Source organism: Branchiostoma floridae, chromosome 3 (assembly GCF_000003815.2).
Source record: "Branchiostoma floridae strain S238N-H82 chromosome 3, Bfl_VNyyK, whole genome shotgun sequence".
Lineage (NCBI taxonomy): Eukaryota > Metazoa > Chordata > Leptocardii > Amphioxiformes > Branchiostomatidae > Branchiostoma > Branchiostoma floridae.
In genome coordinates, this window is record NC_049981.1 from 27,355,356 (window position 1) to 27,372,756 (window position 17,401).

At 40.8% G+C, this 17,401-nt stretch overlaps 3 protein-coding genes across 7 annotated transcripts in view; 1 reads left to right on the top strand and 2 right to left on the bottom strand.

The window, feature by feature from the left end:
- The first annotated feature begins 529 nt into the window (after nt 1–529).
- LOC118411531 (post-GPI attachment to proteins factor 4-like) lies at nt 530–4,552 on the top strand. 5 transcript variants are annotated; one of them, XM_035813848.1, is made up of 3 exons: nt 530–718; nt 1,250–1,342; nt 2,244–4,552. In XM_035813848.1, exon 3 carries the CDS (start codon nt 2,490–2,492, stop codon nt 3,723–3,725), a length of 1,236 nt encoding a protein of 411 aa, XP_035669741.1. In that variant the 5' UTR covers nt 530–718; nt 1,250–1,342; nt 2,244–2,489; the 3' UTR covers nt 3,726–4,552. The 5 variants fall into 5 exon arrangements, with proteins under 5 accessions (XP_035669741.1, XP_035669744.1, XP_035669740.1 ...); XM_035813851.1 differs by having other exon boundaries at nt 1,250–1,304; XM_035813847.1 differs by lacking the exon at nt 530–718 and having other exon boundaries at nt 774–1,342.
- Nucleotides 4,553–4,660: 108 nt separating this feature from the next.
- Nucleotides 4,661–17,401, bottom strand: part of LOC118411530 — a 25,913-nt gene continuing 13,172 nt past the window's right edge. The window contains exons 13-14 of the mRNA XM_035813846.1: nt 5,897–6,061; nt 4,661–5,547 (exon numbers count right to left, since the gene is read on the bottom strand). Of these exons, the coding sequence (XP_035669739.1) occupies nt 5,465–5,547; nt 5,897–6,061 (248 nt within the window). The 3' untranslated portion in view covers nt 4,661–5,464. The remainder of the gene's footprint in view (nt 5,548–5,896; nt 6,062–17,401) is intronic.
- Nucleotides 8,528–14,379, bottom strand: LOC118411532 (myosin light chain kinase, smooth muscle-like). Its single transcript, XM_035813853.1, has 6 exons — nt 14,043–14,379; nt 10,796–10,909; nt 10,109–10,200; nt 9,780–9,962; nt 9,447–9,485; nt 8,528–8,844 (listed from the first exon to the last, which is right to left on the bottom strand). Exons 2-6 carry the CDS (start codon nt 10,798–10,800, stop codon nt 8,555–8,557), a joined length of 609 nt encoding a protein of 202 aa, XP_035669746.1. The 5' UTR covers nt 10,801–10,909; nt 14,043–14,379; the 3' UTR covers nt 8,528–8,554.

Sequence of the window (17,401 nt, forward strand, 5' to 3'; positions counted from 1 at the left end):
CTTGACTGTCACATAACTGCCATGATCAAATAGAGATTTGTGTTGCACGTACTGTCTCAAAGAAGTTGTCTCAAACCACTATAGATAGTAGACATAATTAGTATTCAAGCAGATGTTGGGGGGGGGGGCGCATCTTCTGACCGCTGTCCTCCCTGACAGCTGCACACTCTGCTTCCATCCCAACATCTGCTTGAAACAGAGCGTCGCTTTGCTTTGCTTTGCTTTGCTTTGCGAGCAGAAGGTCCAGGGTCAAAATTCCGGCCGCGTCATTAAAATCAGCGTCCATACGTCCAATAACTAATTAGTGTTGACCCCTCAAGAATATGCCAAGATTTCTTATCTTTGCACCATTTTATAGGAGTCAGGGTTGAGATTATAGTAAGGAACATCTTGTCAATAGCACATAAATTCATATTGACAAGGATATCCTATCACTGACCTCCTATTGGTAAAAAAAAACTGCAGCTCCCATGCTATGCTTTAGTTACACGTTAATGATTAACGATGTCGGTTTATGACCAATCATTGCACTCGACGAGCCTTTTGTGTCGTATCGTTAGGATAGGTCACCAAAGAGTTCACAGAAGCCTGCTGAGAAGGCCAGTTTACTTTAACAGTTGGTTGTTGACGTTGCTGAATCCCGGAGATTAGATAGATACCGAACAATCACTGACATGATTGATGCGGGACACAGACCTCGAGATCCATTCTCCGACAGGTACGTGCATGAGTACGTTAGCCAAATCTACTTCCTCGATGTCATTTAGATTTACCGTACAGATGCAGGATTTGGGATTAGTCACTCGATTTGACTGGTCGGCCCTTTTAATCAACAGCGCCAACGAGTAGACGAGACGAGAAGTAATACGTAGTATAAGGCTCGTAAGACTTCTGTTAACCTGAATGGGATCATTGCAGGATTGACTTTTCTGTTTCTGTCGGTTTTTCATATGTAGTCACCACAGGGCACACAACGTATATCTTGCCTGTGTTTGATTTTGACTTGGCTACGGATCAACTCCTGTGCATGCCTACATTTACACGTCCATATGCGCGATTCGGTTCGGTAGGTGACAGTCGGGGCAGGTGGAAAAACAGGTTTGTGTACACAACAAAGAAAGTAACTCGTGATCACAGAACAGACAACTCGCGCGACTTGTAAACGGAATTTCAAGGAGCTTACATTCCACAGTCTGCAGCTGTGTCTGTTCTTCCTAACACAGTGATCCATACTATTTCATCTTTCTAGCACGTCGACAGGAACTGTGACCGACACTTTCTTTTTGGTGGCTCGGAAGACAAAGGTATGGGCATGCTGAAAGTTTCATGAGTCACGTTTCAGGTTAGCAATGTATTTTCTACTTTCCGGACCCTATATATAACCTCTATGCTACTGTATACAAAATGCACAGTCATTTAATGTTGTTGACCCTCTCTGTCCACAGTTATCTGTATTTTTGGCTTGTTATGGCAAGCGTGCAAAACGACAGCTGTTCACAGTCCTTAAAAATGGAACTTAGTGTCACATTTTCTCCTCCCGTCTCACGTATACAGCTTTATGATTTTAGGGACTACCTCTGACGAAGTCTAAAGGGGTTCCACCGTCCACACCCTTTTGAAGTGCCTTATCTACTAGCGTACAGAGTCCTGGGGGTATGATATACTCTTTCGCAGCTTTCTATAAAGGACTGATACCGTTATTTCTGTAAATGCACATGTGGCCACACATGCACGTCATGTATGATATGTGTAAACCAGAGGCCCCTCCCACACTGTGCATCACGCTGAACCTTAACCCCTAGCTGACGTAGACCAACATAACGGGCATGCTAGTGCATGAGATCATTAACAGAAGTGCGTGAAGCTTAGCACTCGACTCTAAACAAGAAGCCAAATAAATAAAGGAACACTTTGGATTCATTTCTCTCACAAAAGTTTGAGATCTAACGCGCAATGGCTGGCGGGAACCGACAAATACTCCTGGCAGCGTGACACATCTTCAAAATGTCCCCTGTCACCCAGCTTTGTGTCGTTAAGAATACTTTCTTCCTTAATGCACTTGTTTCTTTGTTGACCCGTGATTGATTATGAAATAATTAACAGTTTTAGAATTTCTTGCGAGTATATTACTGTACATTCCATTTGATCTCAATGTCTTCCAATGACCGTTGACGCTTCTACGAGGAATTTTTATCAATGTACTAAAATGAGGTTGAATATATACTGCCTCTTTCCTTCAACAGGCCTGGAACTCTTGGTACCATTGGGAGCCCTCATCTCACCAGAAAATGCGGAAAGATACACCGTGGAATATGAACGTTACCAAAGAACATCAGCACGGTTGAAAGTCGTGTGAACTCTACAGGCAAACAATGCAGCAATTGACAACCTTGCTGCCATCATATTTGATGAAAAGGACATAAATAACATCACGGCTATTTTGTGGCAATACCGTTTTTGTATAAAAACGTCTAAACTATCTAGCAGATATGTGGCGCCTTGTTTACAAGTGGTCGATCGTAAAATTTTACATATTAGTGTTTTGCGTGATTTTACCCACCTTTTGCCACAGAATGTACTTCTCCATTTATTACAATCAGTACCTACATATGAAAGGGTCGGATCCGAACACTTATTCCAGGAGAGTCAACGATGAGCGAAGGAGACAGGCCGAAACGTTTCTCACCTCAAATGTTGTATCTTCCTACCCCACCCTTGAAACGCAGCCCAGTGTGAGATTAGCAGTTGGGTTTGTCACTGTGAACAGGCAGCCGAAGATGCAGGACGGCAGCGTGTACAACCCGGGCTACCTCCTCCAAACAGTAGCAGCGATTCTTCGGGAAAAGCCACCTTTTCCGACTCGTCTTCTCGTTTGTAACGTGGATTCCGACCCCCTCTCCAACTCTGATGCGGTCTTCTTGTCATCCATTGTGCCTGTTCTCTCAAGATACCAACACGCAGATGAACCGATTAGAGGAAAGACTTTGTCAAGCAGACTTCAGAAAGAGAAAGATGACTACGTTTACTGTTTGAACCAAACGCTCGCTCTCAATGCAGAGTATATCCTTATCATCGAAGACGATGCTTTAGCAACACAGGGAACGTTAGATATCATTGAGCACATCATAATCACCAAGCTCGAAAAGAAATACCACGGTTTCGATCTGGAGGACAATAATTCCACAAAATCCATCATCAAGCTGTTTTCTCCACAGTATATTCAGCGTGATTTCTTCACAACAAAACCAAAACGAATCATCATCAATATACTTGAACTCGCGGGCATCGGTATAGTAGGTGCAACAACGATTAGTTTGGTACATTTCATACTTGTCAAAAAATGCAGAAATCCCTACGTATTCCATAATATGTTCTTTGTTGCGAATGTTATATGTTGTATTCTGGCAGCTCTTGCTATCTCCAGACCACATCGCCTGGAGCTTCGAAGGATATCAAAACATTTGTATGTCATGATTGATGCCAACGACTGTTGCACGCCAGCAGTTTTGTACCCCAAGAGCGCTGCTATGGAGTTAATGTCTTACATGCAGACCGACGTCGACATGAAACATGGCAGGATGCCATTGGACGGTGTTATGGACGAGTTCGTGAGAGAACGCGGGTACAGACAGTTTGCGGTGGAGCCTAATCTGTTTTCTCACATAGGACAGCATTCCACCCTTCACTCAGATTCAAAACTTAAGTTTCTTCAAAACTTTATATAGGGCTTAGAAAATGATGTTCTTTCTTATATTCTACCCGTATTCCTGAGCTGACTGCAAACGTCATTGGTCGGTGATAAATAATCATCTGTCATCACTTAAAGACGTGAGCTTTAAAAGGGCACATGATTCTTTAATTGCTGACCTTTGTTGCGTGGCAAGGAATCCGCCAAACATCAAAGATTCATAATATTTATACACTCATGTGACGCAAGCCTGGACGTTAGTGCGTCGTGGGTAACGTTCGACGATGTAAGATGGCAGACACGAACGTCAGGGCATTTCAAACATGACAATAGGAGGGTGTGTTGTATCAGTGTCTGTAGCGAGGTACCCTTGGTCGCCTGTGGGGAGGTTTGACTTCATACGCCTGGAATCATGACGTGTCGGTCCCCTGATAGATTTATTACCGGACGATGGCAGGGTAGAATTACACAGCAGCGTCAACCACTACCAAGACTATTGATTACACGGCGAATGGCGTCTAGTTATCGATCATCTGGATTATTCTCATAGTCAGACCCACCCAAATGACGTGGGAGAACTTTTGAAAAAAATTAAAGGTTGTTAAAAATCCCATTCACGCCCAAGTGCAGCCTTGTTAACGATAGTATGCATAGATAATGTTAAGTCGTTATTTATTTGTCATTCGATTGCCATTGAACATATACATTGTTTGGATCTGATATTAGGTTTTAGCTCGTCAAAAGTACGCATTGCTAATCTAAAACATATAATGACTCTTGTGCCCAATCATCACATCATTTCTGGTGAAGTCCTATTGTTATATGTAAACCACAATAATGAAATCAAGAAGGTTGTTGTTGTTGTTGTTGTTGATTTGTACATGCTCCGCCACTCGTAGTTAATGATGTTTCAATACAACAACACTGAAGATATACATTAAGACGTGACGGACAAACCACAAAATGCAAATGCTGATCATTACATTGCTTTTATTACATGAGCTATATTCATGTTGAAGCAAGAATGTAAGAAATGAACGGTACTGTAACTAGTGCGAATGGAACAGCGGGTCGCCGATGATTGGATGATAGATTTAAGGCAACATCAAAGTGCTTATATAACGTTATCGATATTCTAATGCATCACTTATGAAATATGGGAATGTATTTATAGTATGGTATAGATCCGATGAATTGACCATGTATTGCTGACATCATAATGAAATTGTATTATCTGTTAAACTTATTCTCTTGCTAAACTGTCTATAGTCTAAGCGCATATACAAATATGTGAGCTTTTTATACTTCTGAAAATGTATCCACCCATTACATGCACATACAAATCCGTTAGGTTCAGCTAACTTCGTCTCTGTTTACATGCAGCTACAAAATATTATTCTTCATTACGACGCACGTATACTTCGTATGAATATTACCTGGACATTAACTGGCTTTCAATAATCAATAGCAAGCTTGCTTACTTTGAGCAACGGTTTATCAAAGAAGTCAAACATACTTCATCATAGATTAAGAGACATACATTTATTAAGATTATGATATAGAATACATTTATTTTGCAGCGATGCTCCTGCTCATAGGCAAATGAATTGCAATTTCCTAATGATGTTTTATAAAAGAATTGTTCTTAATTGTATCACAGTATTCTCCTTGTACAATATTGCCATTTTGTAACATCTATTGTTTGTTTGCCATACAGCAGATGAAAATTCTGAAGACTAGTGCTTACTGTGATCAAGCTGGTGTGGCTAACATCGATCACCCAAAAATGGTACTTCCGTCAATCGTGGTTCGAACGAGCCCGTTCTTGCAATCCACCTTTATCTCTGACGCATCATAGTCTGAAAAGGAATAAAGCGCCAACTTCAGTGTAATGTTATCAAGTCTGATGAAGGAAACATCTAGTAGCACTATCTCATTGAAACATTAAGTTTCTCTATCTTAACCAAAAGATCTTAACCTCCAAATGATGTGTGTATGTATGTGTGTTTGTGTGTGTGTATGTGTGCGTGTGTGTGCGCATGCGTGTGTTTGTGTGTGTGTATGTGTTTGTGTGTGTGTGCGCGTGCGTGTGTTTGTGTGTGTGTATGTGTTTGTGTGCGTGTATGTATGTATGTATGTGTGGGAGTTTTTGTTTGTGTTTGTTTGTGTGTGTGTGTGTGTGTGTGTGTGTGTGTGTGTGCAACACACCTTTCACACAGCGATCGACAACATGATTCCCGCATGGGAAGATTTCCTGTACGAGGTTGTACAAGGCAGGGTCATAGTCCCGGAGCTCCTCGCGGGTGTTGACATAGTTGTGGATGCCGTCAGGTGGGTCGCTTTCGTGGTTTACGTTGAAGTAGCTCTGTACTCCTTTACAAGGCATAGAAAAGCATGCTTTAGAAACAGGTTGTGTAAAATATATAGATGAACAATTGAAATACCCAAATATAAGCCATTCAACTTACACTAAATCAACACCCGATTGTCATCGCTATGTATACCATGTATTCAAAATCTGATTTATAAGGCACTAGAAGGAATATTTCCTAAACTTGACCTCGATAGGATTCCCTGAGGAGGACATGCTAGAAACGTGTTTTTCGGTCCATTTTATCACATGTTGATCCTTTTTCAGTCTTGTCTTCTGTATTATTGTTAAGTTTTCTTTAACTTTTTATTGTTAAGTTTCCCATATCACTGCAAGTGCTGCTGTTTTTGTTTTAACCCGTGGGTTGAATAGTTTTACACACCTTCTGCCCAATACTCAAACACGGTGTCGTCTGCATATGTGTTGGCGAATCTGCCGTTTGCCAAGGCGTCTTGGTACGCCGCCCCCAGACGATCATCGAAGTCTGGTATCACAATTTTGGCCGCCATATTGTGTACACCGTGGGCAAACTCATGCATGAAGATGTCTTCCACTCGAAGTCTAATTTACAGGGCAACAAAAGTTAAACTCAATAAATAATGTAGATATTTGGTTTTAAACACATTTCTAAAGAGGTGAGTTATGCATATAAACCAATGCTTTGTACGGGATGAGGAATCATGTAATCAAACGTTGTTGGCTACATCGTGTTGTACTACAAGAAGAAGAATTTAAGAATCACGTTACAGAAAGTGTCTGAAACATAAATATTAGCGTCTTCCTCTACAGCACGATGTATGCTTCACATAGATGAAGGCAACACACCTGTCACTTTGGTAACACAGAACATTCTCCTCAGCTCCTGTTGACACCGGATAGCTCACCGTGCCCCCCAGTCCTCGGGCCCGGGTGTTAAAACTCTCGTCCATGTTTGAATGTTCGGGGATATCCAGGGTAACCTGATAACAATAAACACCGCTATACCAATAGTACATTATGGTTATATGCTAAACTAGGGCTCTTGTACACTTTCAATTATCCAACAGTTAGTTGTTTGTGTTCTTTTGTGTTGCCAATACTTATCAGTAATTTGGCTATCAAGAATATTGAAAGAAAACGAAATGTATGAGGCTACTTTTGTCTCCACGTATACGTCACATTACCTCAGATTCCGCCATGATGGCTGCTCTTCCATAGACGTTAAAGTACGAGTCGCGCAGGTCCCTCCTGTCCGCTAACATGAACAGCACGTCGTAGCAACATCTTCGGAGGGCGTCGTCAGGCAGAATGGAAGATCCCAGGATGGGGATACCGTATGCGTGCAAGTATTTCTAATGGTTGAAAAATCACAACGTTTTGTTTCTATTCATATCGAATAGATTAGAAGCTCTAGTGATAAAAGATAAAAGTTTTCCACCGTTAGTAAGTATCAAGGAGGCTGAAAAAATCACACAGAGAGTAGAAAGAATTCATGAGACTTTTTAGAACATCAATAGTATTTCTAGTTATGTATGTCTCAGATATACATCATGGCATTGCTCTGCTACACTTCTCCTTATGCAGAAATAAAGCTAGACAACTGAAGCCAGTGAAAAAAGCAGAAATTCAGAGCTGACCTGATAGAAAGTGTCCAACTTGAGTTTTGTCCGAACTTCCTCAGGGACAGATACGACGTTAGTACACTCCCAGGTATCCCATGCACGACCCCGCTTGGTTGTTAGACAGTCAGCAGGCAAATCTGAGGACAACCAATCATCTAGCATGCACATTTGGAATAACGCGTTGTCCTACAAGTCTAAAATAGCTGTGGTCACATAGATTTTCTATCAGGTTTCGTAGTCTCACCACAATACAAACTTCCTTATGGTCATAGAAGACGGAATAATAAGTAACAGTTATTCATTAAACATTCTCTTGCAGTCTCACTACGCCGTTCTCTCCTTTGCAAATCTTATTCTACTCGTAAAGTTTGAGACAGTTTATTTACCTGGATGACACACGCCACAACTCAGAGGACAGTTGGGAAGCATCCACCCAGGATTGTTCTCACATTCCTTATTACGTGCCCACGTCGGACAGCTACCACTCGTGTCGCTGCAGTCTGTTACCTGCAACAGAACAATCGATTTCCGATTTCCATGTTTTAGACATCGTACGCTTGACAGACCGTCTTAAATGTGTGGCTGTCAACACAAGAAACAACACGAGTCTGTATTTTTTTGCTTTAAACACCAAATGGTAGACTGTATAGTATCATATAAGCTTTTTATAGATTCTTATACAAGCAAATATTGAGTTTTCCAAAATCATGCTGATCAATATGCACCAGTGTGAAGTTGTGGATCATATCGAAATAAACATTTCATTCACTTGGATTACTTCAAGTACCATCCTTAGCCCTATCAAAGTAGTGAGAAAGGGATCATGGATCAAGTCTACAGTAAATAACAATACATGATATGGGCATATCATTTGATCATGAAAAGCGTTATGCTTTAATGCCTTACATCAGGGCAGACATCAAAGCTGACGCTACTAGACACCACGTCCACGCCATCTTCAGCGGTACAGGTGTACTCTCCGTCATCTTCGGGACGAACACGTCCAATCACCAGCGTCCCTGTGGCGGGGTCGACGACTGCCGCGGGCGGAAGCGCAGCTCCATTTCCTCGGGTCCAGGTAAATCTTGGAGAGGGACTTCCGTCCGACAAGCAGAGGAGAGTGACCTGCTCCCCTTCATCCACAAGTCTTGTTGGCCGTAACATGGCGGCAATTCTTAAGCCGGCTAGACCAAATATACGACAAACAATGAAATAGAATTGGTCGATGGCTGATTACACAGACGAAATATCCCCTCCCCCCAAATGATTATGAGCCACAATCATGATCGAAAAATTATCCTTCTCTGTTAGAACGGCATTGTTCTTCGCTGCTACGATATACTTTTGGTCAAGGCTGATACAAGAAACCCGTGTTTTCCTATAGAAAAGGCCATGATGACGAATCTTTTGTACAAGATCATCCAATTATAACAGTAATTAATTATGAATTCAAATTGGGCCAATCGTTCAGTCATAATATTCTTATTTTATTTTATATTTTTTTATTAACATATATTTTGAGAGTATGCATATGAGGCAAAAAGCACAAATTATTATATATTAAGCCTTCTACTCAAGAAACATACGCATAAAACAAGAATAGTAAACCACATTGCTTACATAAGTAACAAAATGGATAACAGAAAAGTAAATTTAAACGAGACAAGTTGGTGCTGAATCAATTAGGAGAACCTGCCTGTACAATGAATATAGGTAATGACAAGATCAAAAATGTTACAGTTCTGTTGATGTGAGAGAGATGTTGATCCATAATATTTATACTAACTTGGTCCGGCTGGCGTCGACGCTTGCGTTGGGCTTGGGCCTGAAATAGCAAAAAGTCATATAAATATTACTGTCAATCGACGCCTCTTCTGTAGCATAGTAGTGCCCAAACTAGAAATGGTTTCTAAAAAATGTTGCTACATGTATTATGATAACTTTCATACATATTTCTGTCACTCTATCACATTTGAAGTGTTTAATTACGGCTAAAAGACAAGCATTATGTGTTTTCTTTGTTGTTGCATATGTACATATATGGCACGGAATTTATAGTTGGCGTCAAGTGTTGATAAATAACAAAAGAAGCAAAAGGCATTGAAAGAAAAATACACACATTTGCACTTTAATCCTTTTCCTCCAGTCCATCGAGCTGGCCTGACCTTGCACTTCCTTTTAGTGGCCCCCTTACCCGTCCTGCATCCGGGCTTACAACTAAAATAACAGATCTCTCCCATAACATAGGGCGGTGCACAGCCAGTCCGTATTGTGTTTGGGATGTTCAGTTCGAAGCACTTTGCTACAAATACAATCATAGATCAAATTATTGGGCAATACAAGTCTAATTCTAAAAATGAAATAACTTCGCACGACGACATGCCTTTCTTTGCTCTAATTTCATTGCAGAATAAAAGGAAACGGGAAATCCGTTGACCAAGAACTTACGATCCTTTTTCCTCTTCCTGGCATCGACCAGAGGAAAGATGAGTGAAATACCGCAGAGGAGGAGGAGCAGGGTGGATAACCTGATGATCAACCTGAAAATAAATAAATAACAATGAGTTCCATTGAGGTATGGGGCATTTGATAATGATATAAACATCGCTATTCCCTTCTTCTCTTTTCTTTTTTTTTCGTAATAGACGAAAAAAACATACAAGTCATACATAGAAACAAGACAGTATATGCGCATGACCTAAAACGAACTGTCAGTGTGTCCCGACAGCGTATGTCAAGGGGGCGTGACGTCGTCCCAATCAAATTTGTTTATCACTATTTTAGAATCAAGATGCAACTGATACATATCTGCCGAGACTGCCCTTGACATCTGGCCTCACAAGCAATTCTAACAACGTCTTTGTAATGTGTATTCAATGAGAAGTGTAAATGTATGCAGGTGTTGGCAACCAATATCAGCAAAGCTGCCGGGGTGCACCACGTACTAGTATTACATTGTCTGCAATTTCAATAAATCTAATTAAATCAAATCTTATAATACAATTTCAAACTTTATAACTGTACACAAAAATATAATAATTCGCTTACCTAAATCGTTTTGATCAGTCCTCTGATCTTTTTTCAAGTTGTAATGGCCCAATGTCTATGTCACAAATAAAATCTGTTTGTACTCACCCCATGGTGGTGATACTTTCAGAACAGGTTGAACGTTCGTCCTGTCTCAGATGTTGTCAAGTGAAGATTGTTGAACAATGAAGTGCAAGTGATGGAAGAGCATTAGACGTGTACCTATACCAAAGACGTCGGAAGAAGTAAAATTGAAGCCTCTGAAATTAGATATGTTACTATTCTGCATACTGTTAGATCGTTATAGTGTCTAAAATGATGAACTTCGTTGGTACGTTGTGTTTGGATCTAGCCTCTATGAAAGCGGTAGAAATTTTTAGCACATTTCCAAACAGTCGCAGCGCTTGCCAAAGTAAAGCAAGTCTAAATATGTTGATGGCGACGCTTAATCATCCATTCATGTATTTCTTATCTGGACAACATCACAGAATGGACAACCTCAATCTGCAGGAAAGGCTGAATGTAGCAAGAGGCAGACGGGCCTGGAGACAACTCTCAATCTTCATGTCTACCTTGTCCCCCAAGGTAGGTCACATTCCTCCAGATAAAACGATCTAGGAAATGTTGCAATTACCATATTGTGCTTAACAACGTGTTTACTTCGTTAGGCTGCGGTATTAAACGACGTAAAAATGTGTATACAATTTAGAATCCCAAACAATATCGCATTAGCTATTAGAGGCATTCTACAAAAAAAGATTTTTTTTTAATCCCATTTTTGTGCTCTGAAAATCGTTGTTTTGGCACAATTCTGCGACGGGATGACCTATGAGGAGAACAAAACTTTGACCATTTTTTTTTACTAAGAAAGTAATTCATTAGTTGTTACAATTGTAAAAAAAATGGGATGACGCCTTTGCTAGCCCATCTTTTTTTTTACCAAAAGGTAATTTGTGAATCTCCTACTGGTAAAAAAAATCAGCTAACACCCCGCCAGCCCATTTTTCACAAGAAGGAGATTGTAGCAAAAAGAAAAGAAACTTACTAGTTTCGCCTTGTGTGTGGCTTTGAAGTGCTCAAAGCTCGAATGAGCACAGATATAAAGCTTTTACAGGTCAGGTGCAAACCGCCTTAAGTTTGGTTTAACCAATCACAATTCAGCAAATATAGATAGTGCACTCTGCTGAGTTCTAAGTAACGTTACACAAGACTACATGACCTCACTACATGACATCCCTGACATAAGTTAAGCCAGCATGTCACACACGGTTTTCCAACAGAGACAGCTTTGAAACGGTCGAGCGAACGGTCAAATCTGAGTAAATTTCACAGGAATTTAATTACATAATGTCATTATATGGACCAGATTGGCTTTTGTTTTTCAGAAAACCATGAGTCTGAAAATTACTCTTTCATGCATTGAAATGTATGATTGAACCGTAAAACTGTATAATAATGAATTCAGTTAATTTGCTTCGCTAGTATGAATACCTGTACAACAGTGCAATCGACGCTCTCCTCCCTCCCCTTAAGTGCAACAATGTATTTTACTCTTTCATATGTTAGACTTGATAAAGTGTAATTTTGTTTTGTTTTGCTGCTTTAGATAACTTCAGATTAGTGCCAAAGGCTCTCAAACCGTAACCACCCCCCCACCCCATAAAAAGGGCTATTGCCAATAGACACATGACGGGAGGTGAACCTAGGTCAGCACTGTCACTTTTTTCACCAGAGTAGAGTGCGAGACGTTATTGTTCTGCTTGGCGACAGCCCTGTGGCAAAGTTATAAATTACTGGCCACACTAGCTGTCAGCAGTGATAACATTTGTCGACACACTGAATTTGAATGGAAATGACGCGCAACGGACCTTTAATGATTTAATTGACATGTTCTGTCTCTAATCAAACGTCTTTCCGACAATGACGATGAACAGACACCTGAAGCAACTGCACCTTTTGAGCTTTGACCTCTAGATCGTTTGAAGGTAACCTGCGCCACACCACTTTTCTCGCAGTGAATTTTTTTACATCTAACCCCGTATACAGATCATGTACTTAGGGTCTCCAACGTGTAAGAGGCGCAGAAAGCGCCCAAAAATTAACCACAGGCAGACCAAAGAGAGGGACCTCCCACCAGTCAACATCAGCTGGAAGCATTTGAGGAGAATGGCTGCCGACAGAGCTTGCTGGGCCCGCCTGACAGCCTCATGTGTCGGACGACACGGACGCCCCTACGTCTAGGTCTAAGCAAAGAGCTTTTATCAATGTTAAAAGCTCCTTGGTCTAAGTTAACGTCAATCCCATATTATGCTGTGCATCACTTACTTTTTTTTCGCTATGTATCGCTCAATTTTTCCCTCTAATTTTGTAATTATTCTGTCAATTTCGGGTCCCCTTTGGCACTGCAGCTGGGTGTGTTTGAAAAAGATTAAAATCTGAGAGAGGCGTCAATGAGTTTTATACACCATACATGGCTTGATTCATGTGATCCTGTAGTCGTAGGAAAGATGAACAGAGATTATCTGTATGTTTGTGATTTGTGATGACGAATGTGCCTCTGCTATCTTGCTTGTCATCGTACATGTAAGTTCAAGTATTGCATAACCCCATACTATCATACAACTAGTCGAACGCAGTCAAATGGAAAGGGCACCGTCAAATAGAAAGGATGCCGAGCGATCATCAAGCTCTTCTGATGATTGCATAATAAACATTAAATCGTATTATGATAGCAGCAAAACGCATATGGGAGGCCAGATACATGTATTATTTATGGAACTACCCAAAAACTCAAGAATGTGAGAATGTTAGCGTTATAATTATAGGGTACTGCGCGGTATACATCCATGCATTAGCGAACAAAATTGACCGATAAAAGAGACCAGTCAAAATCATGTAACAACTTGAGTATTTATATACGCCGCAAACGTTCACATATGTAGACAATATGTAATTTTGAAATCTAAAAATTTCAAATGACATAAGATAATGCTAGCGTAAACGGTTAAGCCTTGAACTGTCAAAAAAGCCACAGATGCCCACCCAAAAGATTCATCATAGGCACAACATCGAGCAGTAATAATGGTTTCCGTTTGTCGCGATGTTTCATCGCGCCGAAAATGCCATTTATGTACTGATTGATACACATGTACAGATCCCCACAACATTGTTCTGAGTTTCATTCCGCTCACCGCCAGTAAATCGTCTCAAATCTTACAATTGAGTCCCAAACTAGCACCACTAGCTCTGTATAAACCTTTTAATTTACATAGCGTTGACAGCTGTCTTGTAGTATCTTGCGGTTATGAGATATCAATAATATCTAACAGGTGAAAAAAATACTTTCGAAGCTTACCGGGTTTTGACTAAGGTGCCTCCCTCGTGTCGCCGGCGGGGACAGTCACCTACTGCTCCGCACCTTACACGGGCTTCCGCTCCGGAACCGGCGTCAAACAAACCGTCAATCAACGCAATGAGATTCAGAGCCTTTGGTCAAGTCGTAGCTTGGTAGGCTAAAAGATCGATATCTTTCAAATTTGATAGGAAGACAAGCCGACTGAGTCCTGTCCTGGTTGGGTCTCGATGAGGTGTGTTCTCAGAATTGATGTCCGGACTCGTGTGTGGGTGAAGCGCAGTTGATCATAGTTACTCATAGACGCTGAGACGGCACCCTCATCATGGTGATTGTTACGCAAAACTATTTTAATTACTCAAGGTCACTGACGTGACGTTATTCCTGACATTTTCGGTGGTTGGTCCGGATTTAGGTGTGTTGTTAATTTATGTAAATTAAAAACTGGTCAACTTGTGCAATCTCTTGTGATGTAATTAGAAATTATAGTGAGTCGCCACATCATCTTTGACTTCGAAGCCAAACTAATTGTGGCTCATATCCTAGACATCACGAATGTGCAGAGTGGATATGAGAGAAAGAAATGAAATAATGCATGAGTGAGAAACGGAAGAACACGCTCAGATGATGCCAGTTTCATTTTTTTTTATTTTGGCATCCTTCAGCTAACTTGCAAGACTAATTCAAGGTGATTGGCGATCACACAAAGCCGAGTGGTATGAAAGCTAGTTGGTTGGTTGGACGGAAAACAGACCACATATACGCATCTACAAGAACCATGAACGACCAGATATGTCGATCTTTTACAGTTTTCTAAATGCCCTTTTTCTCCTTTTTCGTGGATCGAGAGAGTGAAGCCACGTTTGTCTGTTGTATATGGTATCGATAAAGTCTGGCCAATATCTTTAAGAAAGGGTAAGGACGTTATATAACGTCCTTGGAAAGGGCAACAGCGCTAAAAGTCATCCTATAAGGTGTCCGTCTTTCTGCTTTCAATTACTTCATCCATCGAAGTTGAAAGGACTGCCGTGCAAATTATAGCATGGAAAGGCTTTATTAAATTAGCAAATAAAGCTTAACTGGATGGTTGCTTTTGGGCATTGTAAAGCTTTTTTTTCACCTTGACCATCGGTATGGAAGAAATCGCATCATGATTCGGTCACTTATCCCTGCTTAGCGATACAGGGACATGACGTGATGTCTGGCGGTGCATCATGAGGTGTGAAAATTTTACACCCCACTATTACTCCTTTTGTTGTGGAACGATAATGATAATGATCGGTAATGATAATGGTAATCATGATGGTGATGCTCTCTGTTGGCCTGTCACTGTACCTAGTCTTTACTGCTCTTCCTGTGTAATTAGACGTGCAAACCAACATCATCAATTCGGGTTTGTTACATGGACCAAGTTCACTCTAGATGTCTATTCATCCATATCATCCATGATGATTTTAGGCCCTCTATACAAACCCAACACACATGTTTGGTTATTTGTCAATAACACCATGGCATTCTTCGACATAAAAGATATAGTACAGATTAGGGCGGTTGTTTGTTATGTTTTACTGCTGGGATGATCAACGTATGTTAGTACACTTAATCATGCATGACTGATCCTTTGACGTGTACTATGTTACACCCCATTCCACTAGGGCGGCGAGCTCCCTGTGACCGTCCTTCACCCGACCAGTGATTTGACAGAGCGCTTAGCGAATTTCACATGTTAAGAAACAAATACGCTTTGTGTGTTTCATTGTCTTTTCAGACATAGTTTTACAGGATAGATATTCCAGTAATGAAGTTAAGTACGCAAATATTCAGGTCGACGCTAGGTCGCAGCGTGAGCGCCCTCTAGTCGAATAGGGCCTTACTAAGTTACTGCGACATTTGTGGTCGGTTATTAACTGTGACCTACTGACTAGTTGACTAGAAATGAAAGAAACTGATCCTCGTTGATCCATGAATTATCCTGATCGTAAAATTCACTAGGTGTGCATACATTGTATCTCGCACTGCAAAGATCAAGTTAAGTTCTTGATAGCTATCAGGATTGTCAGCGAGGTATGTAAAGGCAAACAGAGACTGGTATTATTGATAGATGAATGTAAGGCCGACACTGGCTTTTCAGGTCTGTTGTTGTCGGCTCTGCTTTCAATAGTGCGATTTATGGCCGTATAATTGTAGTGTCAGGGGTAAATTGCGCGGAGAGAACGCACATTTGTTTTGGCGAGATGCCACACACGCTCTTGAAAACATGCAAAGCGATTGGCCAGTAGAGTTGTTTTTTCGTAGCCCCGGAGGCCAAATCATGCTACAGTGGCCTTTATACCAATAAAGGTCTAAGCAGAACGTTTAAACCATTACACTCATGACTTACAAAGTTTTATTATTCACGGAAGAGTCATAACTCATAAGTGATGTAGCACAACATATGTCAGATTAACTGCTACATGTATATGATAACGTCCTAAATCCTAATCCCGACAGTTGTCTTCTGGTTGAATAAACATCTCCACTCGTTTATGACAGATTTATCGACTTTTAAGCATCCTATGACGCAAATACAAGAACAAAGTCAGAGACAACAACATGTTTTTTTTGGCCATGGAGAGGTGCTGGGAGCAGTCATCAAAAAGTTCATCATTGAAATATTCAGATGTTATTCAGTTAAGTAGCCCAACAAACGACCCAGCATGGTATTTTAAATGGTATTGTATGATGTCGTTTCTTGAACGTTACATGTAATCTTAAAGTTTACCTGTCACAACGTTTTTAAGGAAACTTGCCATAATGAAGGTAGGGGTCCCACGTGCACGTCATCAATGCTATCTCCGTTACGTAGCTTCCAGATTTCTCAGTATGAGGTCATACTTGAACGTATAATTTGAGGATTTATCTGTCACAAAGTTTTACAAAATAACAACATCTTTGGTACTCTCTTTGTCACGTAGCATCCAAACGTCCTGGCATGAAGTCGTGTTTTTTTTTATTGTTGACATTTAGTATTCACGTGTACTAAACCTAGCTCTCAACACCTCTGAGATAGAAGGGAGCAGGGGGAAAATGGGAGCATTTGGTCGCATATAGCTAAATGAATGTTGCTGTCTTATTGGTTCCTCACCAACAACGGAGGAAGGGGAGGTGCCTGCTGGCTACTGCATACTTGTGCCAACTCAAATTCCTTGTGCGTTTTAAAAAACCCACTGTTGCTAAACCCATGCAAACCTACATTTCAACCATTACCAAGAAGTGAGAAGGGGCTGAGCTTCTGCGTTAAACTATAGGTTTATGATACTATTGTGTAATACGTTCTTTCTCTGTTGTTAGTTCGGTTGGGCTGAAAGGTCTCCAATTGAAAC